At 40.8% G+C, this 27,015-nt stretch overlaps 2 protein-coding genes and 1 long non-coding RNA gene across 9 annotated transcripts in view; 2 read left to right on the top strand and 1 right to left on the bottom strand.

Annotated features, from left to right (window-relative positions):
• Positions 1 to 3,866: 3,866 nt before the first annotated feature.
• On the top strand, positions 3,867 to 11,542 carry LOC115365803 (eosinophil peroxidase-like). Its single transcript, XM_030060972.1, has 15 exons — positions 3,867 to 3,923; positions 5,586 to 5,654; positions 6,001 to 6,088; positions 6,295 to 6,479; positions 6,677 to 6,809; positions 7,698 to 7,827; positions 8,131 to 8,337; positions 8,443 to 8,803; positions 8,959 to 9,119; positions 9,237 to 9,495; positions 9,607 to 9,777; positions 9,920 to 10,157; positions 10,267 to 10,466; positions 10,576 to 10,617; positions 10,752 to 11,542. The coding sequence occupies exons 2-15, from the start codon at positions 5,588 to 5,590 to the stop codon at positions 11,174 to 11,176; spliced, it is 2,667 nt and encodes an 888-aa protein (XP_029916832.1). The 5' UTR covers positions 3,867 to 3,923; positions 5,586 to 5,587; the 3' UTR covers positions 11,177 to 11,542.
• Positions 11,539 to 13,625, bottom strand: LOC115365804 (uncharacterized). The gene is made up of 3 exons (XR_003928790.1): positions 13,481 to 13,625; positions 13,286 to 13,385; positions 11,539 to 11,682 (listed from the first exon to the last, which is right to left on the bottom strand). It is a non-coding gene; the product is annotated as an uncharacterized LOC115365804 (long non-coding RNA).
• Positions 13,626 to 20,101: 6,476 nt separating this feature from the next.
• ebf2 (EBF transcription factor 2) overlaps positions 20,102 to 27,015 on the top strand; it is a 28,556-nt gene continuing 21,642 nt past the window's right edge. For 6 of the 7 annotated variants that reach the window (XM_030060212.1, XM_030060215.1, XM_030060209.1 and 3 more), the window contains exons 1-5: positions 20,102 to 20,235; positions 22,528 to 22,684; positions 24,571 to 24,634; positions 26,477 to 26,532; positions 26,662 to 26,735. In XM_030060212.1, coding sequence (XP_029916072.1) covers positions 20,102 to 20,235; positions 22,528 to 22,684; positions 24,571 to 24,634; positions 26,477 to 26,532; positions 26,662 to 26,735 — 485 coding nt within the window. The remainder of the gene's footprint in view (positions 20,236 to 22,527; positions 22,685 to 24,570; positions 24,635 to 26,476; positions 26,533 to 26,661; positions 26,736 to 27,015) is intronic. The other variant, XM_030060210.1, reaches the window with a different exon arrangement.

The following is a 27,015-nucleotide window of genomic DNA, read 5'->3' as shown; positions in this document are numbered from 1 at the left end:
TGGCATTTTAGCGAAAGGATTTTAATCAAATAAGTAATAACTGTATTAACCATAAGTGTATGAGGAGTTTTATGGGGCCCTCAGGAACTTGGGGCCCTAGGCAACCACCTAGTTTTGCCTAATGGTAAGTCTGCCCCTGAATGTTTGTATGAATGAATGAAAGTGAGGCAAACATTGATTAGTGCTTTAAGTGTTAGGTAGACTAGAGAAGCGCTGTGGAAATGCAGTCCATTTACCATTTTCAACAATTTCACTGCTGACAGGCGGCAGTCTGGACAACAGAGACATGCTGTGAAATCTGCATGTCATGGACAACCTGCCATCCCGGCAGGTTGTCCATGACTGACTGACTGACTGACTGACTGAGAGAGTGAGTGACCATAATTTGACATGCATAGCCCACGGTGACGGTGCTGCTAGTACCTTGAGTGCTGTAATCTGTGAAATAACAGATTACAACAACAACAACTAAAAACTACTTTAAATAATATTGCAGTAGTCACACCTTGTCAACGAGGTAGGATTCAGAATTACTGGAAATAAAGTGGTGGATGTCTTTCATTGTATATTTGACTGTACAAGACAAAGGACTAACTGGTGGTGCCACATGCCTGAACATATGCCAAAAGTCAGCAGTAAAGTTTTGTTATGTTTTGCCAAGAGGAAACAATCCAAAAGACATAGGCATCTAGGAGGGAATGACCAATAAGTATTTTCCAAAGAATAATGAAAATTAAATTTTCAATCAACAGAGGTAGCTTTGGTGCTTGTGTTTTACTTAAAAATAAATTTAAGTGGTTTATACATTTATTCCAGTCTACTTTACTCTTATACACTCAAGAAAATTTGCTTTATTTTGTGTAGCCATTTATCCTGTCACCAGTTACTTCTCAGAAAAAAAAAGGTTTTGCATGTAAAATATGTCACTAGTGAATGAAAAGGAATCACCAGACTTTGGGCAGCCAATCAGTTAGTATTAATGGACCACCAATACCCTCAGCCTAAAGCATAGTTTAATATAGAGTTAAAGCATTTAAGATATAATATTCCTAAAACTCAAATACAAAAAGAACATGTGAGGCTCAAAATGCAACACGTGAGTCATCATATTAACTAGTGAGAAACATGCTGTTGTTGCTCATGGAGGAAGTCTTTTACTTGTCACGCAAATCACAGAAGGTCAAAGCAGTCAAAAAATCTGGAAAGTCCTTCCACACCAGGAAGTCCTGAACATATGTTCTTTCTTGTTAACAATATCAGTAAACGTTTGTGTCTCATCATTGAAAAAAAAATTGGCTTGGCTAACAACATCTAAGTTTTTTCAATTTTTATTTTATTTTTTTTTATTATTTTATTTTACAATTTGCCTTCAGAAACAACATGACATGCTATTACCTCCCTCTAACTCTCACTGACTGTGTGTCCAGTTTTAACAAAAGTTGGTACATATCTTCCATAGAAAAAATTAATCTAGTTTGCACAGTCATATGAACGTTGGTCAATAAGTGGTATACTGTTACAGCTACAACTCTTGGCCAATATCCCACAGGCAACACCAATCAGAATCAGAATCAGAAATACTTTACTGATCCCCATAGGGATCAGGTAATAATTCAATATGGCCATGACTGGTCAGACAGCAGGACTGTAATTGTGTCCCAAACGCAAAGGGGGAAAACAAAACAAAACAAAACAAAACAAACAAAAAACTTGATTTGGATATGAACTCTCAATACTTAAAAAGCTTTAACTAAATGTTTTAGACAGTGGTAGCTACCATTTGCAAAAAATACACTATGATCCCATGGTATCGCCCATCTAGAAAGTGATTTATATAGGGAGCTCTATCAGAGTTGTAAAAATCTTTCCTGTCATTGGCTTTGGTATCACAAAATCTCTCCCTTTAGTGCTTTTCTCCAAAACAAAAGGTAAAACACTTGCCTCTCCTGCTTGTGAGGAGGAGGAGCTTGATAGTAAATATTTAAAAGCTTGTATTACAACATGGTTTCAATGAAAGTAACAAACAAACAAACAAACAAACAAACAAAAAAACAAAACAAAAAAAAAAAGCAAAAAAACATTTTTGACCTCTACAGGTGTTCATCAGCATTTGATGATTTTCCTGAAGTGATTCACTCCACATTTCTTTTAAAGGCCAAAATTCACTCACCATAGACATAAAATAAAATCTCTAAGCATTTCATCCTGTGTCCTGTGTCTATACATGTCCTTCAGCCAATTTGAATCTCTGCCTATTAATATGTGGTTTGTTTGAGGCCCAGTTAGCAGACTATATTGTGTCCAACAAATCTTTTTGCATAAGCTGCTGTTTAAATTTTTAGAACCATTAGCCAGCCTACTGTGTTGCTGTTGGGGAAAAATAATAAATGCCATCTTTCAAACTGTATTTTGTTTCACATGTGCTGGTGTCAAAATCTATCTCGTGAATTATAGTACCTGATTTTCAACTGTGGGTGTGGCTGTTTGTCTGTGTGCTATTGTTTTCCTGCACATGCTACCAGATTTGGACGAGCTGCTGCTGACAGATATGGCCTCAGGAAAGTCCAGACTCATGTTCTTCGCTCGAAAACATTTTCCAAAGACATGAGACACAGCCGACCATAATATTTAATACTTTTTTAATCCACAGGCCATCATGAGCCACTTCAGTGCATGCTTTTATTTATGTTTTGACAAACAACAGAGGAACTACCAAGCAAGTACACACCATGCATCAAAAAGATGTATCACAGCTCAGGGGGCATAATAAGGAACATGACATATAAACATTGCACAAAAAGTAAGGAAATTTGTGTTTGGTGGACACCTACTAACCACTGTAGCAGGGCTCATGCTCACAGGAAGCTCACCTGGGGTTACCAGAAGCTCAAAACAAGAGTCAATAGCAACAGCAAAATAAGCTGTTAGGCATTGGCAGAGAAGATTTGGCAAATTTTTCATGGGCGCAACCCACATACTCAGCTCTGCTGCTCATCCCACAAATGCATGTTCCTTACAAATGTGGCACCATTTAAAAGGGACATAAACATGCTTTCCAACGGTATAAGATTTATTGCCAAGAAGCATCGTTACAACAAAGAAATAATCTACCAAACACAAATTTTCTTACTTTTTGTGTGATGTTTACATGCATATCAATTTGACCAGACCACTGGTCAAATTGACTCTCAGTTGACCACTCAACAAAATGGCTCACTTCAACAGCACATGCTGGCACAACACTGTCATTTCTAACACAAAGAAAAGAAGAATTTGCTAAAAGATAATAATTTCTTCTTCTTCTTCTTCTTCTTCTTCTTCTTCTTCTTCTTCTTCTTCTTCTTCTTCTCAAAAAGTCATCAGTCATCAGAGAAAACAGTTAATTCAAAGCCACTTTCTCTTTGGATGAAATCATTTTGGAGATGTTAGATGTGAAGCAGTGTGAAGCTCTCAGTATCAAGAGCCTCTGTAAATGATGTTACTGCAACATCTAACTAAAACTGGGTCCTCTGACTTGTGACTTCACTGCAGATTAAAAAAATGTGCTGGACCTGCAAGAGAGATGAATTCAAAACAGCACAGTGACTCAGATCAGACACAACACAAAAGGCACAAGTCTGTGTGGGAAAATCAGAGGCCAGTGGTGTTTCTAGAAGAGCTCATCTGCATGCACGATAATCAGGTAATGGTTCTGTAGGTTGCGTTTTACAGTTAATTGTCTTTGGAACCTGTTCAACAGGGATGCTGGAGATGTAGGCGGAGGAAGCAGTAAGGAGGAAACTCTGAGACGCTGTCATTTTCGTCACAAACGGGGAGTTGTCTGCTTCAAGAAGCCCTATATATAGGAAGAAAAATGACATCCTTGAGCATCCTTGGGTTCAGTGTAGATTGAAGAATAGCTTGGAGCCTGTAGGATCTCACAGGTACAGAGCCTCTTTCAGTCTTCCATGGTGTTTTTTCTTTCTATGGTGGTCTAATTTGTTTGTATTTTTATGTAACTTTTTTGTCTTATTAGCAAGGGTTAATTTATGCAGTATTTTTACAATTATTGTTATTGTTATTATTATTATTATTATTATTATTATTATTAGTAGTAGTAGTAGTAGTAGTAGCAGTAGTAGTATTTCAAAGCAATACAAAAATGTTGATGTACTTGAAATGTCTTTTAGGAGGGAGATTGAGAAATATTCAGCGTTTTATATTGCTGTCATGGCAAGTTATTTGACATTGTGTGTGTACATCTGGACACAATGAGCCTCATGCGTGAATGTTTTCTTATTTTTCTTTTATATTTGTTATTGCATGAAACGGTTAGAGGAAGATAAAATCTTAGGTGGGATTCATGAAACGAGTGTGTCGGCAAGTTTTGTTCTTACCCACGTGCTTATTTTGATGAGTTATGTTTGATTGGATGCCAGGCAATTTGTAATTAGCATAGGGAAGCGTGTGTGCCAAACCAAAAGAAAACAATTTGTCGGGGAAAGGACAAAAGAAGAAAAGAAAAAAGAAAAGAAGAAAGTAAATGAAAATGTCATCTAAAGGCAGCAGGGAATGAACAGGTCGAAATTTTACTTACTGAAGTTTCATAACGATAAAAAAAGGTCCTTCCTTCCTTGAAGGCAAAACATACATTCAGTTCGTCGTTACTCTATTAAAATGCGCCATATACGCCACAGTTACTAAAGGTGACAAAGGGAATTGTCTTTTTCCATGATTTGCATGTTTACATGACGGAGGAAGGAACTGGCACCTCCCCATAATAATGCTGTCTAAAGTTACCTGGTATTTCGGTCTCCAAAGAAAACGTGGAAATTGAAACTTATTTAACACCACATACAAACACACACTCGTTTCCTGATTTGTCAGTATCAGATTTCACCAGCACAATCCCAGCCACGTTTCTGTACCATCGCTCCAGGATTATCGTAGCTGTGGGCAGCAAAGATTTACCTTGATTACAATTACATTACATAACGTCTTCGTAATTGCGCGCCGCATTGACACCGCGCCCCACTTCCCTCAATCTGCATAGAGCATCATACCGGTCCTGCTGCTTTCTGAGGGCTATAGAAATGAAATCAAGCAGAAAGCTGTCATGCATCCCAGAGACGGCTGTAGAGAACAGACACTTTATCTAACCAAGTATACTATAAAAATCATAATTAATGATGCTGTCATAAATAAGGTGTGTGTGTGTGTGTGTGTGTGTGTGTGTGTGTGTGTGTGTGTGTGTGAGAGAGAGAGAGAGAGAGAGAGCGCGATAGAACAATTTTAGACCATTTTTGTTGCTGTGTTTTCATAAAGTAAATTGCTTTTTTGTCATCATCATTCATATTTCATATTTCACAGCACAGTATTGACCTATATATGGTGTTTTACTTACTGAAGTAAAACTCTTAAAACTCCCTTAGAGCACCTGATAGTACACAAGTATTCGCCTAATGAATGCCACAAAAGTTTTTAAATAGTTCACGTGCAAGATGAAATCTTCTTGAGAGAAAATTGAGAATAAATATGATTTTGTTTTCAGGGACATTATTTGACATCGAGTGTGTTTAACAGGACACAATATTTCTGTTTTTCAGAGATGAAAGGTTTCCTATGCTTGCTGGCCGTAGGCCTGTACCTGTGTTTGCAAAGACATGTAGATGCTGGTGAGTGATAAATGCATTATCTTATTTTTGTATCGCTGTAAATAATCTTAGAGCCTTCCTAATTGTATTTAGAAGGGCCTTATTCAGCTATAATTGTTTTTTTTTTTACTTCATTTTTCTTTGGTTTACATGAAATAGATGAGATCACAGAGAAGTTCAGTGCAGACACTCAGCACATAATGTTGTTCGTATTAACATTATAAGTTTTAAGTAGGTTTTATGTGCTGTAATTAACGGCTTGAATGAGCAACAATGCACATCTCACTGCTATACTGACTAAAAGCCATACATATCAGAAAAAAGAACAGAGTAACTGATTTTTATTGTTGTCTTTTCCCCCCTGTAGAGCTAACTTTGAGTCGGAGTTTCATTGAAAGAGCTGTGAGAGATGCAAAGACTCAAGTGGACAAGGACTATTCATATTCCAGAAAGGAGTAAGTACACAAACCTGCTGAACTACTGGCAGAAAGATCAGAATGTTCCACAGTAGTGAGTGAACATAGGAGCTGCTGGCCTGAGTCTGTGATATACTATCTTGGAAACTTCAAAACCATTCCAGAAATCCTGCCCTATTATTTTGCCTATCGCACATCACAATGACGCGTGTGCACTTATGTCTCCCTTCACAATCTCTTCACAGGAGCATTAAACGCGTGCAGCAGCAAACAGCCACACCTGCAGACATCCTCCGTCTGGTGAAGCAGCCTGTAGGTGCGACTCGCCAAGCAGTGCGTGCCGCTGACTACATGGACAATGCCATCAAACTGATCCAGAAGAGGTCTCTCGGCCAACACCACATCCAAAAGCGCTCCATCAATGCCACAGGTACGCCCTTTATCTCTGTCCACGTCTCCATGCTGGTGTTTTTAGATAGAAAGACAGATGTACTTCATCGACCCCAAAGTGGGAAATTCTTGAAAGGGAGCTGCTGCAACAGGCTGCCTCTCAGCACAGGGGGTACCATATCACACTTCTTTACATGCAGCTCAGTTGCTGATCCTTTGCCTTGCTCTGTTAATCAGATCTGATCTCTGAGGAGGATCTGGAGGTCATTGCTAAACTGACAGGCTGCTCCCCCAGAGAACATATGCCTTCCTGTGAAACAACAGCCAACGTAAACACGTTTCGCACCGCAACCAGCGTTTGCAATAACAGGTGAGGCAGCTGTCAAGCAATAATTTCAGCATTTCAGTGCGAACTAGGAAAAAAAATTACTGCTAAGCACGTTCATAGGTAGCTGAGAGCTTAAAGGTCCATTCCAGTGATTTTGCATGTTTCACATAACATCTACAGGATGTATACGCTTCAAATGTCTGCTAACCTTTTCAAACTCCAATATCATTTTTCCTACCTTTTATCCAGCCATTGATTTCCATTCATTTCACTACAATTTGAAAATTAACTTTCAAAGACTGAAACTTTCTTCATATCAGTACTCCATCACTGTAATAAGATGTCCACATTAGTTTTGTTGTGTTTTGAAGACTTGAAATTGGGTGAAGTGAAACAGACAAAAAATTGTCCCTGGGGTTACATTTGCTCTACACAGCTAATTATCAGTTCTGTGGTTTAGGAATGGTGATGACTTTGTTAGCCACAGAAGCAGACCATTTTAAGGTGGGAGTTTTAACCAAAAATTCAAATTTGGAAGTTAAGGGATTTAAAAATTTTTGTTGTAAAATCTTTAGCATGATTTACAAAATTGTTTGTTACAATGTAAAATGTGGTTAAGCCTAGATTCTGGTAAATGGGCCAAACATTCAAAATGACTGGTATGGTCCTTTAAGTTCCCTGGAGACACCACTGACCAGAATCAAAGCTCGAACCTCTCCTTCTTGTGTCTGTTTTTCTATGCATCCCCTGTCTGAGAGTCTGAACAAAGATACTAAAATTGGGACAGCCCACTATCCTTTTGAAACATGATAGCTTTATGTCTAACACCATCATTAAAGCCCAGTGCCATTATTCTTTAGTATCAAATAAAGCTTCTTAAGGGTGCAGACAAAGACGCAAAATCATTAATGCCGTGTTTCTCTTCCCAAGACTAAACCCTCGCCAAGGAGCTGCCAACACACAGCTCACCCGCTGGCTCCCTGCTGAGTACCAGGATGGCATGTCTCTGCCTAAAGGCTGGGACCTGGACGTCACAGTCAACAATCGTCTTCTTCCACTGGTACTGTACATCAGAATGTCACAGCTACTCCTACGCGTCTAGCATCTAGTTTTTTCTGTTAGCACTCAAATCTACAGGATTGTTTCTGCAAATAGTAGAATTGAAAATATGTGTATGGTTAGGTTACGACTTCTGTGGGGAAAAAATGATCAGATGCATAGGAAAATAAAACAAAAAGCCACATTTAAGGTGGTAGAAACAGTCTGAAGCAATACTTGATGTATTTTCTCCATTGCCAATAAATAGCAAAACAGTGCCTTGCTAGAAAGATAAAGTGCTTTCTGTCTGCATGCCTCTCTGTAGGTAAGAGAAGTGTCCAACCGCATCTTGAGGACAGCCAATTCTGATGTGGACAGTGACCCACTGTACACGCACCTGGTGACTATCTTTGGCCAGTGGACAGACCATGACGTGACCTTCACCCCTCACTCTCCATCCATCCGTTCATTCAGCAACGGCATTGACTGTGAAGAGAGCTGTGATCGCACAGAGCCCTGTTTCCCTATCACGGTCAGTGTTATATATGGCATCATGACACACAAGTAAACACAGAAATACATGCAGTGTACACCAACACATGTTCAAAGCTAACTTTTGCTTGTCATCTTAATACAGATCCCTGAGCAAGACCCCCGCTTTGGCAGAAACTCAGATCAGTGCATCCCCTTCTTCCGCTCAGCAGCAGGTTGTGGCTCAGGCACCACAGGCTACCTCTTTGGTAGGGGGACTGTGCGTCAGCAGATGAACTCCCTTACAGCGTTCATTGACGTGGGCCAGGTTTACGGTTCAGAAGGCGTTAAAGCTCGTAACCTCCGTGACCTTACCAATGACAAAGGCTTGCTGAGGGTCAACACTGAATATACTGACAATGGTCGTGAACTCCTGCCCTTCAGCACAATGGGTGCGAACATGTGTGCCACCCGAGCCCGGATGACTAATGATAGCACAGCTCAGGAGGTGCCCTGCTTCTTAGCTGGTGAGTAGAAGCAAACTAGCTGAGGTAAAATTGTTAAAATTGAGGCCAAGACATCCAGTGTCTTGCAGTGGTTGTCAAGGTCACCACAGCTTACTGTACATTGGATGTCTATGAACCTCCAGCATTAAATGCAGTGTCCTGTTGCTGTCACTCAGGCGATGAGCGCTCCAACGAGAACATTGGTCTGACCTCCTTGCACACACTGATGCTACGGGAGCACAATCGTCTGGCACGTGCCCTAGCCAACCTTAATCCCAGCTGGAGCGGTGAGAGACTTTACCAGGAAGCACGAAAGATCATGGGAGGCCTCCTTCAGGTTAGAGAGAGCATTAATGGCATACATTACCGAGAAGTCTTGATGGAAGTTGTACATCCACACATGCAAGACTCGGCACAGTCGACTCAACTGTAGCTCGTCTCTTTCCCCTTTCAGGTCATTACCTACAGAGACTACCTGCTACACATTGTCGGTCCAGACTTCATTGCCAGACAGTTGTCTAACTACCCTGGGTATGATGAGGACATAGACCCCAGCATCAGCAATGTGTTCGCCACAGCTGCCTACCGATTCGCTCACCTGATGGTTCAGCCGTTCATGTTCCGCCTCAATGAGGAGTACAGGGAGCACCCCATGTACCCCAGCCCACTGCTGCACAGAGCCTTCTTTGCACCATGGAGAGTGATCTTTGAAGGTATGGCAAACATTTTTACAGTTTTAGAAATCACTTTATTGGAGGATAAATTGAATTCACCTGGATTAGAATTTTATAACATGACTAATCACAATATCTGATGTTCCTCAGGTGGTCTGGACCCAATCCTGAGGGGGCTGGTGGGTCGTCAAGCCAAGCTGAACACACAAGAACACATGATGCATGATGAGCTGAGGGAAAGGCTGTTTGAATTTTCCTCTCATTTGGCCTTGGATCTGGCCTCTCTTAACCTGCAGAGAGGCAGAGACCATGGACTCCCAGGTACATCACTGTTGTCTATTTATTAGTCTATAGTCTCTCTGTTAGTTACCCTCTGCATCTCATGATATCAAGTTTTACAGATTTCGGTGTCATACAATATTTTCACAAGAGTAACAATTTGACATGTTATGATCCTGTGTAGGCTACAACAAATGGCGCCAGTTCTGTGGACTTTCACAACCAAGAAATCTAAGACAGCTTGCTAGGGTTTTGAACAACACTGACCTGGCCAGGAGTCTGCTCGAGCTCTATGGCACACCTGACAACATTGATGTATGGCTGGGTGGAGTGGCTGAGCCCTTTGTTCGCGGAGGCAGGGTGGGGCCCTTGTTTGCCTGCATTATTGCCACTCAGTTCCAGAGGATCCGTGAGGGTGACAGGTAAGCAGAGAGAAGGCCTGCCGGAAATTACGTCTCTGACTGATATCTTACAAATATAACACTTTACCATTTACAAGGGCTTCAAATCTTAACAAACCATCCATTTCAGATTCTGGTGGGAGAATGAAGATGTCTTCACTGAGGACCAAAGGGAGTCCCTAAGAAAGGCATCACTTGCACGCATAATTTGCGACAACACTGGTATCACTGAAGTTCCGGAGAGACCTTTCCAGTACCGTCCCCGGGGGTTTGGTTATACCAACTGCGAGGACATCCCTGCCTTTGACCTCAGTCCATGGAAGGATAGTGGTAAGAGGATGTCCTTATCCCTAAAAAATGTACCTACCTACTCAACTGAAGGAAATCAATGCCAAAATTTTTGGAGATGCTGATTTGTCCCTGTCATTTTTTGCAGGAGAAGATTCTGAAGAAGGGCAACGTGGACCACGAGGACCACGGGGTAAAACTTTTTTTTTTTTAATATTCTGTCATAAATATAAAAATGGATGTACTATTAAAAGTAATATTTCAAAATTCTCAGAATATCACTTTATGTTGGTGTAATTATGAATGATCATGTCTTTTATCTTGTAGGACCTAGAGGGCCACCTGGCCCCCCGGGACCACCTGGCACCAGTCCAGTGACGGTTGCTTTCGCTGTGCGACTGGGCAATAACTTCCCCACAGCAGGTCAGCCCATCGCCTTCCGTGAGGTCATCTACAATGGACAGAACAGCTATGACGTCAACACAGGCTATTTTACCTGTGAGGAGCCAGGAGTCTATGAGTTTGAGTTTCACATCACTATTAACCAGAAAAATGCCAATGTGGATCTGATGCGTAATGACGACCTGGTGGTCCACTCCTTCACGACCCACCAGAACGGCTTCATCACAGCCACTGGGGGCACCTACATCCAGCTCAATAAAGGAGACAAGGTCTGGCTGGTGGCCAATCACGGTGCCAATGGTGTGACCAAAGACAGCTACTTCTCAGGGCACCTGCTGTTCAAAGTCTAAGCGTTTCTTAGACTGTTGTTTACCCCTGTGACATCCTGTCAACATCGTTGACATGAACACACAAAATTTAAAAAGAATGTCACTGTATGATGTTAATGCTTTGTTGCTTTGTTATGTCAAATGAGATATTGTACCAAAATGCACTGAAACGTACCATGGTTATAGGAAAGAAGGGGCAAAGCTTATTTTACCTTTCTTTTCTTCTGCCTAACACTGAATTGTACTGACTGCTCTGATAATTGATATTTTCTTTGTAGCAGTTGATATATGGATTTTTTTTTCCTCTTTTAATGATGTGTTTTTCTCAGCTTTTAAAAACGTCATTGCTAAATTCACTTTCAAGGACCACACCATCAACTAGAGGCATTTAAATGATTTATTGATAAGGTGATGGTCGTTTGAGGCTTGAACTTGCTTGCGGCTCTTTTGGATTGCCGACGGCACATGGGGAAGCTTTGGTAAGGAATCTGCTGTAGCAGCGGCCATGACAGACGACCCTTAGAGCCCTATGTAGGAAGGAGAGAAGAGTGCAGAATACAAGAGTGAAAGAGTAGGAGAGGGTTAGGTGGGTTTTCATAAGAATGAAGAGGTATAGTTGAAGTGTGGTCCTGCTCCTGAAACTCTGCTAGTAGCTTCAATAGATGTAAATTCTCAGGTAACTGCTAAATAAGAGAGATATTTTAAACAATTTACTGGAAGACACTTTTGCTTGTACCATAAAACTTATTATTAATAATGTTAATAAAATGAATGTTTCACAATGACAAGTGTTCTGCATCTGACTCATTCATTTTTTTTTTATGATGATGTAGTTTTGTTCAAATTAACCCTTAAGTGACAAACACATTTCACACCCACTGATGTTTAACTGGGCTCACATCAGACCCCAATTACTAATGAATGAAAAAGAACTCCTTTGATTCAGAAACCGTTATTATTGTTGTTGTTGTTGTTGTTGTTGTTCTTCTTCTTCTTCTTCTTCTTCTTAAACTGTCATGCATGTAAAAGGCATTTAACTGATATAATATTCATCTAATATATACCTATTTTATTACAATTACAACGTATTTAGTAATAATTAAAATGAAAATGTGCATGTTTCATTCATTTTGGAATGGGAAAAAAACTTCATCCAGATTAGTGGTAAATTGTTCATGTTTGTTATTGTTATATTCTGTTCAGGTTTAAAGAAACCTGGATTCTTATAAAGATTAATTTGATGAAGGAACATGTGTGGAATTTGTTGCTTTTGATATTTGAGGTTATATATGACCCCAAATGATATATCAAAACATAATCATCCCATCATTCCAAATGAAGGCAGAAACCTGAAACAATGGTATAGCAATACTTCAGGAAAAGTCAGCAAATTTTTGGATGGATCAAAGAAATAACCTTTAAGATATGAATAGAAATATATATCTAGGGCCAGATATGACCCCAGCTGGTTGGTTGAGGATTGAATAGTTACCTTAAACTTCAGCTGGGTTTATAATTCATCTCAGAAGCCTTCTATGGCGGCACAGAACAATACTTGAGAGGACAATAAATGCCTTCACCTCACTGCTAAAATGAACATAGACCAGCAGGTGGCACTATCACACAATTTTCCTTTTTTTCTTTTGAGGACAGGACATCAGGCAAGAGCTTCGCTCCTGTAATGCACGCTAGTAGGAGCATAGACATTTATTACTGTGCATGAAAGAGTTATTTTGGTATCCATGTGTGACTTGGTGAATGACACATATTTATCTGTGATCACTTTCATTCACCGTTTAATTTACCATGGTCTCAGTGAAAGCAAAGCAAAGAATCAAATTCAGTTGATAAGCTGATAATTAAAATCCAACTCACCTATCTATCTATCTATCTATCTATCTATCTATCTATCTATCTATCTATCTATCTATCTAGTAGTATAGTATAGTAGATTTTGTATTTATGACATACGGTACATAGCGTAGTGTGGGTTTTTTACCGTATGTCTCAGAATTGGCTGGAAATGGCTGGCGGGCAGAAAGTCAGTCATTGGTTTGCAAGACCAGCAGCTGTTTGATTCTGTAAAGTGACTCATCTCTTAAGGGAAACAAACAGAAAATACATCAGCACCTGCAGCTTGTAGAGGGTCGGAGTTGTGGAAGGAGGCTTGAGAGACATCTGAAGAATCAGCAGTGTCACCTCCAGGCTCCATTACCAGGTAGGCAGCTGGCTGGGAGATGAGAAAAAGAAAGTACACCCACATTAAGTTGTATGGTTTTACATATCAGGGCATAATAATAAAAAAAAAAATCATCTGGTCCTTACCAGGTCCTAAAATTAGGTAACTTTAAGCTCAGGTGTAGAACAACACACAACAGATTCAAGTATATCATTTTTTTTTAATCTGCTAAAATGCTGAAGCCATGTGTGAAAAACTACATACACAGCAGCCAGGTGTTGCTGATCAAATGCACTTGATTAACTGATCACCACCAAGTGTGACCACCTCTATAAAAGCACAGGTTTTGGCAGTTTGCATGTCTGGAGCATTCAGGTGTGTGTTAACACAATGCAAGGAGAAAAGGCATCAGCAATGATCTTAGAGAAGCAATTGTTGCTGCCCATCAATCTGGGAAGGATTATGAGGCCATTTCCAGACAATATGAAGTCTATCACTCTACAGTGAGAAAGATTATTCACAAGTGGAAAACACTCAAGACAGTGTCCAAGTCTTCCCAGGAGTGGACGTCCCAGCAAATTCACCCCAAGGTCAGACCATGCAATGCTCAGAGACACTGCATAAAACCCAAGACTACATCCAGGACTATACAGGCCTCAGTTAGCATGTTAAATGTTCAAGTTAATTACGGTACAATTAGAAAAAGACTGAAAAACTATGGCTTGTTTGGAAGGGTTGCCAGGAGAAAGCCTCTCTAAAAAGAACATAACAGCATGGCATAGGTTTGCAAAGTTGCATTTGAACAAGCCACAAGCTTTCTGGAACAATGTCCTTGGACAGACATGACCAAAGTGGAGATGTTTGGTCATTATGCACAGTGCCAAACACAGTGTATCAGCACAAACACCTCATACCAACCATCAAGCATGGTGGTGGAGGGGAGATAATTTGGACTTGTTTTGCAGCCACAGGACCCGGGCACCTTGCAGTCACTGAGTCAACCATGAACTCCTCTGTATACCAAAGAATTGAGACCAAAATGTGAGACCATCTGTCGGACAGATAAAGCTTGGCCGCAACTGGGACATGCAACAGGATCGTGATCCCAAGCACACCAGCAAATCTACAACAGACTGGCTGAATAAGAAAACAATCACAGTGTTTCAATGGCTAAGTTAACGTGATTGAAATGCTGTGGTGGGACCGTAACAGAGCTGTGCATAAACAAATGCCCTCAAACATCAATGAACTGAGGTAATGTTGTAAGGAGGAGTGGGCAAAACTCCTCCACCACGATGTGAGAGACGGATTAAAATCATATAGAAAATGATTACTTCAAGTTATTGCTGCTAAAGGTGGCTCTACAAACTATTGTAGGGTGTCCTTAGTTTTTCACACATGGCCTCTGCATTTTGGCTGATTTTTTTGTTAAATAAATAAACAACCAGTTGTGCATTGTTTTACACTTGAGGTGAGATTTACCTAATTTTAAGACCTGGTAAGGACCAAATTATTTGTCTCCTATATCTTCTATGCGATGGTGAGGTAAATGAAAAGGCATGCAAACTACAATCTGCAGTCCAACCACTAATTAAAAGAAAATGAATTATGTTCTCAAAAAGAATGAGTAAGCAACACTGTTTTCCTTAAAAGACCCCATCCTTAGATAACCTTCTTTACTTTGAGACAACTCAGTATAGTGTAAATTCATGCTCAGATTTCACATCATGAATATTTATGTTGGAATGAAAAGGTGGGCAAACACTGAACCCAGTTTTGGATGGTTTCACTGCTCGCTACATCCCTGCCACTCAGCCGGGATTCAAGATGTGCTATATTGTTTGGGGGATGAAATAAAAACTCTGCTCTCAGCTGCTTGGCTCGCAGAATTGAGGCATCATCTTAAATTTTGAGAAGTGACAGTCTGCTGTCTAGTTGGACAAACTGTCCTCCTCACCCCCCCACTTAATGAGAAATTCCACAGCAGAGTTGTTCACATGAAAACTATACACTCTAATTCCAATATTTCAGGGAAAGACACTCAACTACTGAGATCACTTCTGAGTACCAACCTCCAACCTCTGCTCCTCCTCCTCCCCATCACCATCATCACCATCATCATCATCATCATCTTCATCTTCTTCTTCTTACTGTTGTTGTTGTTGTTGTTATTATTATTATTATTATTATTATTATTATTATCAGTAGTAGTAGTAGTATTACTGGTGTTTGTTATCATTGACTGTAAGCTGTATTCCAACCAGTAGTGGAGGAGTATAACAACATCTGCCGTCACTGCAATCGCAAAATATGTTTTTAGTTATTAGCCAATAACCTACTGCAATTTTTATTTGAAAGTTTGACAAAATGTGCCAAACTAATTTTTATACTTTTAAGTTTTCAGTTTGACGGTAAATTATAGGAATAGTACACTGATTTTATGTAGCCTACTTCACCTATGGAAAAAATGTCCTTTATTTATTTATTTAGCCTATAGTGCGCAATACAGCATAAGTGATAAGCGTATCCATCTATCTATCCCCACTGGCAGGCCTACAAGTATTGGATTTTCTGTATAATTTGTTGACTCATCTCATGGTGGATCACATGGTGAATTCCTAAGTTTTTTTTACGGGCCTAATATTTTTGGCTACAGTCTGTTATCCTTCTAAAAGTTATTATACTATAGTAGCCTATAGGAGGCCCATATGTGTGTTTGCTACAGTTCTGTTTCTTTGCAGGAAGGCTTCAAACTAAACTTGAGTGTAAACCTCCACAGGCCTTCAAATCAACCAAATGTTTGGGAAGAATAAGTTGATGTGTTTATGGTTTGATAATAAGACACAAGGCTAAAAGGCGAGCCCCTCCGCTTTAGCTGAGGATGTCGACGCTCCCCAGGGAATCTCCGCATCCTTACTTAAATAAGCAAACAAATAAATGAGCGCAATATAGGCTGTGGCGATCGATGGGAGACGTGGTGGGTCGTATTAGCCCTGTTGTTTTCTGCACGGTGGAGAGATGGGACGGGAACCAGCTGCTGCCCCCTCCTCCCCCCTCCACGCCCCTCACGACCTCTGTGGACCGACTGCCATCCACGGAGAGTGGCGCTGCCTGTCCCATGGGAGCAGGGGAATGCTGCAGAGGACGAGTGGCACACGATACCCCATTGTTTGGTTTAGCAGTCACTGATTCCCCGCCCCAACCCCCCCAAAAATACACGGGCTGGCCGTCTCAGCGGGTTAAATTGATTAGAAAGACGTTTGTGGTTTGGCTAATCCCCCATTTTTCGCCGTGGCTCTCCGCTTCACCAATTTACAAAAGCCACAAATTTATATCTGTAGTCCTGCGGGTCATGATAATCATGACACGGCCTACATGCACCTGTGGGGCTGAACTGAGGAGACAAGTTGTTTCCTTCTCAAACTGAGCCCAACTGTTAAGTTTTAACTGCAACCACAGACCAAGTGTCTTGTAAATGGAAAGTTTTTTTTTTTTTTTTTTTTTTTATAAGAGAGTTAAGCCCAAATCCGTTTCTCTGTTGTAGCCTTGAAACATCTTCCTCCCTTGTAAATCAGCTGTTTGGCTTTCAAGTTTGGAATTTGTTTTAACTTTTTAAGAGAGTTTTTTTTTTTTTTTTTTTTATTGTTTATTTATTTAGTTATTTTAAATTAGAGTACACCAATAAGCAGATGTTTTCATTCAACAAGCAACTAATAGGTCTGAGTAATATTACAAACGCCCTGAAAATAAGGGTTTCAAAAGCTTGAACTTAAAACTTTTTGGTCTTCTCAAGGCAGCTCAAAATGGGCATAAATAGGTTCTAAAATAGCCGTTTCCCACTTTCTTTTGAGGAAGAGGAAGAAGAAAAAGAAGAAAAAACAATGACATCGCAATGAGAGGACAGAAACTGAAAACTTCTAGTTCAACTCTGGTTTCGTTATTAATGATCCAAATTGATCCTGTTTGCGATGCTGTAGTCAGACACCGACGTAAAATGTGTTGTTTGGTTAGTTTACAATAACAAAGAGGATATCTCATTATTTTTCCGTGTTTTGCATCTGCATATAAGAAAAGTTGATAAAATCTGCAAAACAGACTGAATATACAATTTGCAATTCCTGTAAAGATTCGATTCAGTGCTGTTCAATGACTGGTATTAGTCTAATCTGAAGCAAATATGTGTTTGGTGTTTCTAATATTTTCAGTACAAATTTGCTGTCTTTCGTCCACCAGGCAGTCCACCTCCATTCATACTCAGCGCACATCAGTCATATTAAAGTTTATGCCGGCCTGTAAAGGTGTGTCAGTGTCAAATAAAAGCGTGTCACTGGTGGGTTTATCCTCCGCCACAACTCTGAGCCGTGTAGTTTTAGATCAAATAAGTTACACAACTGCGGAACATGAACTCGGTGGACTGGACTGGAACGAAAACATTTTTTAAAATTATTTCCTGCACATTTAAGGACAAATTCATGCATGGGCCATTCAAAAGACCAACAAATTCACTAGATCTACAAGCAGATCACATTATAGAAAGAGTACCGCACATCTCCCTGTTTTTCAAAAAGTAGCCTGTCATCTGCGCATGTTTTGCTGGGAGTGAAGGAATTTTATCCCAATAAGGTGTGTGTCATCATGCTTCTTCCAGCATGTATAGATTTTTTCATGGTTTCGGGTTAAGTAGAGCTGTCAATCAGAATCAGGGGAAGTGTGTGAGGAGCACGGCGACAGGGCGGAGACTCAGCGGCAGGATTCCCCAAGACTGTTCTCATAATTGGGGGAACATCTGACTTTGTCCCGCGCTGGCAGATGGTGGGTTGAGGCGGGATCCAAGGGGGGAGATTTACATTCATTGTCCAGGCGCTCAAACTCCACACAGAGACAATAGCCTCGGTAAGGGGCAAGGAACCATGGTTGGACAAAAAAACTTTCCTTTTCAACGCCAGACAAACAGGAGCGGAAATTAATTTCAAAGTCTACAAGAACTGCATCAAAGTGTGGCGCACATTTTCGTACTGTAGGCCTGAATAAAATAACCAAAATGAAAAACAATGTTCATAGGCCTTTTTTTAAAAAATCCTACAAACCGTGTAGATGAAATAAAATGTATTAAAGCACCTGAACATACCCAGACATACTCCGAGAAGCGTGCTCGTACTAAAAATGGTCCTTAAGATTGCACCATAGTAAAAGTTTTTTGGTGACACAAAAAAAAAAACCTTTGCAGAATGTTTCCTTACAGCGCAGAGCTCAAAGGGTTCTGTACAAAACAGTTTTAGAAAGCACTAATGTTTCAAAACAACAGCTGAGGAAACCTGTATGTTATCCTGAATTTTTTTTTTTTTTTCCAAATCAGAGGCTTTCAGTTAATTCGTAAAATAAGATAAAATAAAATTGTGTGTGTGTGTGTGTCAGATCTGTTTCAAAGTGATTATAATCTTGTGGCAAGTTTGAATTTGATCATAATGACAGTCTAGCCGATTGATTATGAGCTGATTTTGGGCACTGTCAGTCTCTGGCCGCAAAGCCAATCAGAGAGCAGCCCTGTCCGCTACTGCTAGAGATTGATGGACCAAGCAGACGACCATTGTTAAGTGTGACACTGATGCGGTGCCTCCTCAGCGGAATCACCGCGTTCAAAGAGAGCAGACGGCCGGGCTGCTGAATAAACGCATGCCGAGAGCGCACTTGTGTGAAATGGTGACTTGGATGAATAGACTACACCGAAGGTGGAAGTGGGCTGTGCGAGAAAACCTCAGCTACACCAAAATTTAGGCTGAAAAGGGAAAGTAAAAAAAAAGATCAGATACACGACTAAGTATAAACTAACTAGGGAACTCGCTCTTGTGTTACGCAGAGCAAAAGCTTCCATTGGTGTATTTTGCACGGCCGATAATATTGATTTCTTTTCTGAATTATATACCTTAGTGATCCGGTTACTGCCCCCCCACCAAACCCCCTCCTGAGCACCCACGCACACATGCATGCGCACACACACAAGCAGGACCTCTCAATTTTTCCCGAATCACAACAATAAATGTATTGTCGTTTGAAGCTGCAAATAAATCCACAAATATGTCGATACTGGAATATCATCTCAAGCTAACTTAATGTGAGAAAAGTTTGAGGAGCTCTGAGAGTCATTGGTGGGATGCTAAACCTGGCAAAAGTCCAAACAACGGATGCACTTTACACCAATGAGAGCATCCATTTCAACAATCGGTAACCCATATGGCACTAAGGCCCCTCCTCCATACTCTATCCCGGCTGAGGGTCTCATTCATGCTTCAGCACAGCGGTTCACTGCAAGCTTCCTGGCCCCTAGATCGGCTGTTTGATCCGATTTGACTGTTTGATCCGGGACTGTACTCAGCACACACCTTTTGGGCTGCATCTGCGACAGACTCGCTACAGGCTGTCTTATAGGAGTTGTGTCTACCGAACAGGTGATCGTTTGCGCTCGAGCTGACGCTGGAGATTGCGCTTGGACAATGCTTGCTGCCAGTGGGGGAATATATCTGTTATCTTCAATTCAGCCTTAACTGAAAGTCTGAACGGATTTCCAGAGAGAAGCCATCCGAAACACCTGAAGACACCGGTTATTTATATCTGACAGCTGTCTGAAAGCTCCGTTATTTCGCAGCGCTCTCGAGGAGCGCAGCGCCTTGGGGCGGACCTTCCGTTGTTTTGCCAAAGTAATTTAGCTCTCCAACTCATTTTTTCATAAGTTCGAAAAAGTGCTACCGACCACTTAGGATAGGGCTTAAATGTTCGGAATCCAGGAGCATCTGATACGAGAAGTGAGTGGATTAAAAGAGAGAAGTCTCGGAGAGGAGATGGATCCGGTCCGGTCGTGGGTGCGTAATGTCGGTGTTGTGGATGCCAACGTAGCGGCGCAAAGGTACAGTGCAAAACCACTTATTTGTTTTAGTCTTAATGACCACTAGTCCAAAAGACCACAATGTTGTTTATCATGACTGGTGAGCAATTAAAGACTAGACTTTGGTCCATACACAAATGTACAGAAAAGGGTCTGAAATTAGTTTACTTGTTGCAAAAGATGACCGGAGCTCCCTTTAAAACTCACTGACCCCAAACTTTTCCGACTTCACTGTAGACTACATGTGATGAAAGAACAACAGGTCAAAACCGTCAGGTATGGAGGCTCACATTTGCTGAACTGATCAAAAACAGGATAGAAAATACAACAGAAACAGTCTGGCTGTGTTCACAGGATAGATGAAATGATGGCACTGTCAATAAAAAGGAAAACAACAGAATTATCAGACCATGACATAAAGTCATGCCACAAAGGAGCATCTGCTTAGAAAAATAATGTTGTACAACCAGCCACACTGCAATTTGTCTCCATATTAAATATGACACAAGCTTTACCAAAACTGTGTGACATAATCTCTGAATTAATTTCCTCTCGGAAGGATGATTCACATATATTCATATAGATATTTTTAGCAGTTTTGTGGCCGTTCAAAGACACTGAAATGTTAATACTCTTCTCTCACAATCGGAAAACAGTTCTTCAATACACGTTTTGGCGCATGCCCATATTTTTTTCGCCAAATTAAGAGTGAATTTCAAATTTTAGAATAATTTATTTGCTTGGCCCAGTCTGATGCTCACCTATTTCTCGTTATAACCAGTTAAACTCAGATCCAATCAACCTCAGCCTGTCCAGACTTTTAAGAATATTTTGCTACTGTAGTTTAAAACGCACACAAACGCCTGAGCTCAGTTTGTTTTGCCTGAAAGTAACAACTTTATTAGCCTTAGATAATGGTTAATATGAGAATATATTGCATTTAATAAATAGCATTTTCTAAAAACAAAACAAAAAACAAAAAAGCAAACAAAAAACAAAAAACAAACAAACAAACAAAAAAAAAAAAACATCTACATCTAGTTATCATAAAGGACATAATAAATGCCATTTAAAAATGTGGAGTTTTACTCTTTATTTTTACATTTTATTAAAAACATTTAACACTATTTTTTTTCCTCATTATTAATTATTCTTAGGAGAAGCAAAGATTTGCAGCTGTAATCGACTCAGTTTAGTTTTCTGTAAATAAATAGCTTGGCCTGTCTACTGTACATGTTATAGCTGGCCGAATTAAACTGAATCAACAGCAAACACACAGGCTGTGTGTGTCCATATGGTTTACCAGATGTGCTCTAACTATATTTTTTGGGGGTGACTTGAACTAATCGATCCGGGATTCAGTCTTGCTTTTGATAAGATTGCGAGGCCTAAATCCTTCGTTAATTCAAATAACTGTATGTCACAATAGTTTTTACATATATAATTATATATTATTTAGGCTTAAGATGTTACGCCAACAGGCCTATACTAAAGAGAGATATGATTGCGTTGTCAGTTGACTCTCTTCAAATTCCCTTCAGTTTTCAACAAGTTTTTATTTATATATTTATTTACTTATTTATTTATTTATTTTACTATTTTTTCATTTATTTATTTGTTATAGGCTACTTCTGTTTATTTTATTTTTTATTTATTTGTTTGTTTATTTTTATTTAGGGTGTGCTTGTCAGTTAAAAAAATAGGTGTATTGGATTTTGTTTTTAGGGGTATGAAAATAGTTTTAAGCCTTTCAGGATAGCTGTGGTAAACTGTTTAGGGCTGAAGTATGAATAAACAGCAGGCCTTCACACACACAAATCACACTTTGAACCACGTGTGTAATGGCTTTCAATAACAGTAATTGTGTGATTCCTTTACCTAATATAGTTTTAACGGCTGTATTAACAAAACATCCATTATGTATTACCATAAACGCATACAGAAACCCCCCACCTACAGGCTACAATAACCTCCTTTAAAGCCTGTGTAAAGCAAAACCATGCAGAGATGTTGTAAGCCTATATTCATTTAAATTAATTAGGTTTATTTTTCATATTTCATAATTTATCTGCAGGCCTGGAAATGGGCCTTCTATTTACTTTTTTAAAACAAATTTTATTCATTACAACGTCACCAGTTAGACAGAACTTGCTGAGAGAATGAATCTTATTCTGAGAAGGAGTGCTCAATAGGTTAATCAACTTATAACGTAATTATAATTGAACAAAATGCAAATATCCAATGTATGCAGGCTAGTGATATGTGCTTTTCTAGAAGATGTGAGCTGATTGTCTCCTCCTGTTGTATCCTCAGTGGAGTAGCTCTGTCAAGAGCCCATTTTGAGAAGCAGCCACCCTCCAATCTCCGCAAGTCCAACTTCTTCCACTTTGTCCTGGCACTCTATGACAGACACGGCCAACCTGTAGAGGTGGAGAGGACTGCGTTTGTGGACTTTGTTGAGCATGAAAAGGTGTGTGTGTGTGTGTGAATATTTGTCCGTCTATATGTTCACCGGAGGATATGTGCTACCAAATCACCATATAGCTTCAGTACATGTGCTCTAAGTGAAATTCCTGAAGCCTACCAGCATAGACCTGTAGCAACGTCAGCAGAGAAATTGTCAGAGCACAAGTAGCCTAACAGGATGCATTACTTGTATATCACTGCATAGGCCTGTCCTGCAACCAGGTGCCCAAGTTGATCTCATTCCCAGTAAAGGCAAGCATATCGAACAGCTGACGGCTACATGTTTACACAAGCTGTACCCTCAGTGAGCTGATGATGTGGGATTGAAAAAGAATATCTAATGACTAATTAGCAGCTTGCCTCATTAGGAGGACATCACTACTTTTTAAAATGCAAATTATGCTTGCTCCTGTTAAGTTATACAGTGAACTGATCATCAAAGTCTCTTTCCTTCATGCCCCCCCCACCCATACTCTAAATACTGCTGAGGAAGGAGCTGGATTCCTCAGTTCGGACAAGACCAAAATAAGGAAAGGTGCAGTCTACATGGAGAGAGGGAGAGGGAGAGAGAGAGAGGGTAGGCGGCCCAGGAATGGGAGCCTTATGCCCAGTGTTGATGGATATTTTTGCCTTGTGGTCAAAGTCAGAGGGGAGCATGAAACTTTAAAAGTGGCAACAGCCCCCCCCCTCTGAGAGAGACAAGAGAGCACCGTCCTGTCAGCTGAAGTTCAAACATTGTTTTACTATGAATGTCAAACCGTGGGGAGGGAGGGAGGGAGGCAGAGGGCGGCAGAGCTAATGCCAGGGCTGAAAGCTGTCAGTGTGTTCCCCCCTTGTGCCACACAGGCCAGCATCGAGTAATACGACGGCTGAAGAGGAGTTCATTTTCTGCATGGTTAACCTGGCATCTGTTTTTGTTTTGTTATTATGCAGAGGTAGAGCAGTGGTACGGTGAAATAAGCACTCCTCTGTGTATATTTACAAAACACACTTTCATTCTTGATGCCAGACCTCAATCTCTCTCTCCTCATGTTAAGTCTTGATCTCTTGCTTGATATTACGTTTTCATCTCTCTCTTACTTTCTCGCTTATCTTCACATCTCTTAATTCCCCCACTTCTTTTTCTCCTTCCAACTGTTTCCTTATTCCCAGTTTCTCTCCACCCCCAACCTTCTCTTTCTCTTTCCTTCTTTCTCTCTTGTCTCTGTGATGCCGGCCTCCTGGGTTATTGGACCAGAGAGCATTCCTTTGAGACCACTTAGAAAGACCAGTAGAGGTAGAGAAAGAGAAAGAAAGATGGGAAAAAGAGAGAGAGGGAGGGAGAGAGAGAGGGAGAGAGAGAGAGAAGGAGAGAGTGAGAGAGCCTGGGGGAAGCAGCCATGGAGGAAAGGAAGTTTCTCTGTCAAGGTCGACTGCTGCTCACTCTCACAGTACAGTACTTTTCACTCGCTGAAACACGCTCTCTACACACACATACATACGCTCACACACATGCATAGTAGCACAAAAACGCATGTGTGCGCACACCTACGCACACACGCACTTACAACCATGCATATATTTTAAACTACCTCATCGCAGAGCGTACCTCTGTATTTGATCTTGAGGCTTTAGGATTTCTTATTAGACATGATAGTTCAACCTCTACAAAGAGCAAGCAACTCAAGGTTAAGCGCTCAGCTTATGAGCACAACACGGGGTCCCATATGGGGTTTGAGCCTACAACCCTCTGATCTCAACACTGCTCCCAGGGAAGGGAGAGCCGAAGGATTAGGAGAGCCTGGCTGTGCTTAACTCTGTTCGGGGATGCCCAGCTGTACTTAACCGTGCCCCCAGAGTACTTAACTGCCTGCCCTGCATTTGTCTGTCTCTCTGTCCTTTCTTTCCAAGGAGCAGACAGGAGAAAAGACCAACAACGGCACGCATTACAAGCTACAGCTCCTCTACAGCAACGGTGAGTATGAGTGGCCTGTTAAACCCAGTTCTTTCAGAGGTGCCAACAGCAGATTGCGGGTTCCTTGCACCCGTGCCCTTTGAGATGTCTAATTTGATTATCCAGTAGTCCTGTGTCTGTTTAATGGGAGTTGGGGAAGGTTATCACTGACACTGCCCCGGTGCCCTAACATGACACGTACCTTTCCACTTAAATAATCTCCCCTTTCCTCCTGCCTCCCACACCTCGGCACCCTCCCTTGCCTCACTTTGCCTCTCCTCGCAGCGCTTCTAAATTATGGTTCACTCATCATCTAATCACTGAGTTTGTACAGCTCTGCGAGAAGCCACTTCTGGGCCTGTGTATGGGGAAATGAGGTACATGTTGCCCCCCTCCGCCCCCACCTTCCCCATGGTGTTTCAGCATCAGATAGGGGATACAGAGAGAAATTTGGTTCCCATGAGCCACTGCTGCCCCTACTCTGCCATCGCTGTGGCACCCATGGGAAAGAAGATAAAAGACATGTTCCACAGCAACCCCCAATACACCCTCCATGCACAGACACACACGTACGCACACACATGTACGTGTAAGCACACCAAAAGCACTTCTTGTGCAACCCCCCCCCCCCCCCCCCCCCCTCTGCTCCTCTCATCCCTTTCCCTCCAGTGATATCAAAGGAATCTCAATTGAGACTTTGATGAGAGGAACACATTTTAAAAAGCAATACCCTCCAAAGCCTCGACTGAAAAAAAAAATCCTTGGATAAAGCAGGCTTCGCTTGAGGAGCGATTCATTACATGTTGTTTCCTTCTGTTGTGTGATTTGCAGCAGAGGTGAGGTAAAACCTGTGGACCTGCAGCGTGCTTCAGGTCCAGGTGCTTCCAACAAAGCTCCTGGCAGGTCACAGAGGAGGGAAAACACTAAAAACTCTGCTCCTCAGTAAAACCCTTTAAGTTTCCCCCTCTGATTAGATGATAGTTCACCTGTTGGTGTGTAACTCGGGTCTTCAGGCAGTTAGAAGTCAGTTAACACAGAGAAAAAGACGCGCAGGAGGAGAGCTCGGCAAATCGTGAGAATTGGATTCTAGATTTTGGCCTCAAACCAGAACATGAGCAATAGTCATTTAAACATCAAATAACTCTCAATTCCCTCAGAAACCATCAAAAACAAAATATAAACTCCATGACGATCTCATCCCTTCATGTTGTCTTGACTGGGTCCAGTAGTTTCTCTGAGAGCTTGTCCAGAAACTATTTTTCATCTGGGTTAGAAAAAAAAATGTAATTTTGATTGTTTTTTTTATTTTATAGACTTTATTGTAATCACTTTATAAAGTTTTTTTCCCCCAGTGTATTGCACACCAGACAAATGGATTACACAGTTTTAAGTATAATATGTATTAGGGAGATTTTCATGCTGTCATATTGTAATACAATGGAGCTTACAGTATTTTTCCATAGATTAACACACAGGTTAATACACGTTGTCATTGTGAGTGTTAGATCTTAATCTTTATTGCAGTTTTAGCTTGCTATCAGCCTGTTAGATAGAGTCAAGTAGTTTTACCGCAGTTTATTTAGTTTTTGTCAGAAAACTATTTTGTTTGTCATGCACAACGTTAGAAAGTAAATTTGGTGGTAGGGAATTATCTTGGGATGTTAATAAATATGTGTTTATTTCTACATTGAGTTTTCCTGTGCTCTGCGTTTACCTCTAACCAAAGCAGATACTGAAGTCAAGGGTTTAGTTTTAACTGAGGATTTATTTCAGCTCGCCAAAATCATTATTATACTAAACGTCAGTGTTAGTTTTTGTTATCTATAAGAATCTGACATATGATTATGTGTGTTTCTTTTGCAGGGGTTCGCACAGAACAGGATCTCTATGCACGACTTATTGACTCTGTAACTAAACAGGTTGGTAACTTTTTTTTTTTTTTTTAAGTCATCTTGACACGATGTGACCTTTACATATGTAGCCAGAGTTTGACTGATTGTACATGAAAATTGATCCGTCCCATTGCTTGTTCTTTCTCTCCTTCTCAGCCCATATCATATGAGGGACAGAACAAGAATCCAGAAATGTGCAGAGTTCTGCTCACACATGAGGTTATGTGCAGGTGAGTCACATCCACTCACACACACACACACACTCACACACACACACACACACACACAAACCCACACCCACAGGGACAAAATCCAAATATCCATTAGTCTCCATCACTCTGTTTTGTCTCAATGAGCCTGACATGTGGTTTTGGGACAACTCTCAGGGCCGAACTATTTGAAAACTGTAGAACTGAATTGAACTGTAAGTCTAGCCTATCTGTCATCATCCTTGTTACAGTGGTAGCCCCCTACTGCTTTCTGCTATAACGCAGCATGTCCCTGGCCGGC

This window comes from Myripristis murdjan, chromosome 9 (genome assembly GCF_902150065.1).
Source record: "Myripristis murdjan chromosome 9, fMyrMur1.1, whole genome shotgun sequence".
Taxonomy (NCBI): Eukaryota; Metazoa; Chordata; class Actinopteri; order Holocentriformes; family Holocentridae; genus Myripristis; species Myripristis murdjan.
Note: the sequence above shows the minus strand (reverse complement) of the source record. Positions and strands in the feature narration are given on the sequence as shown.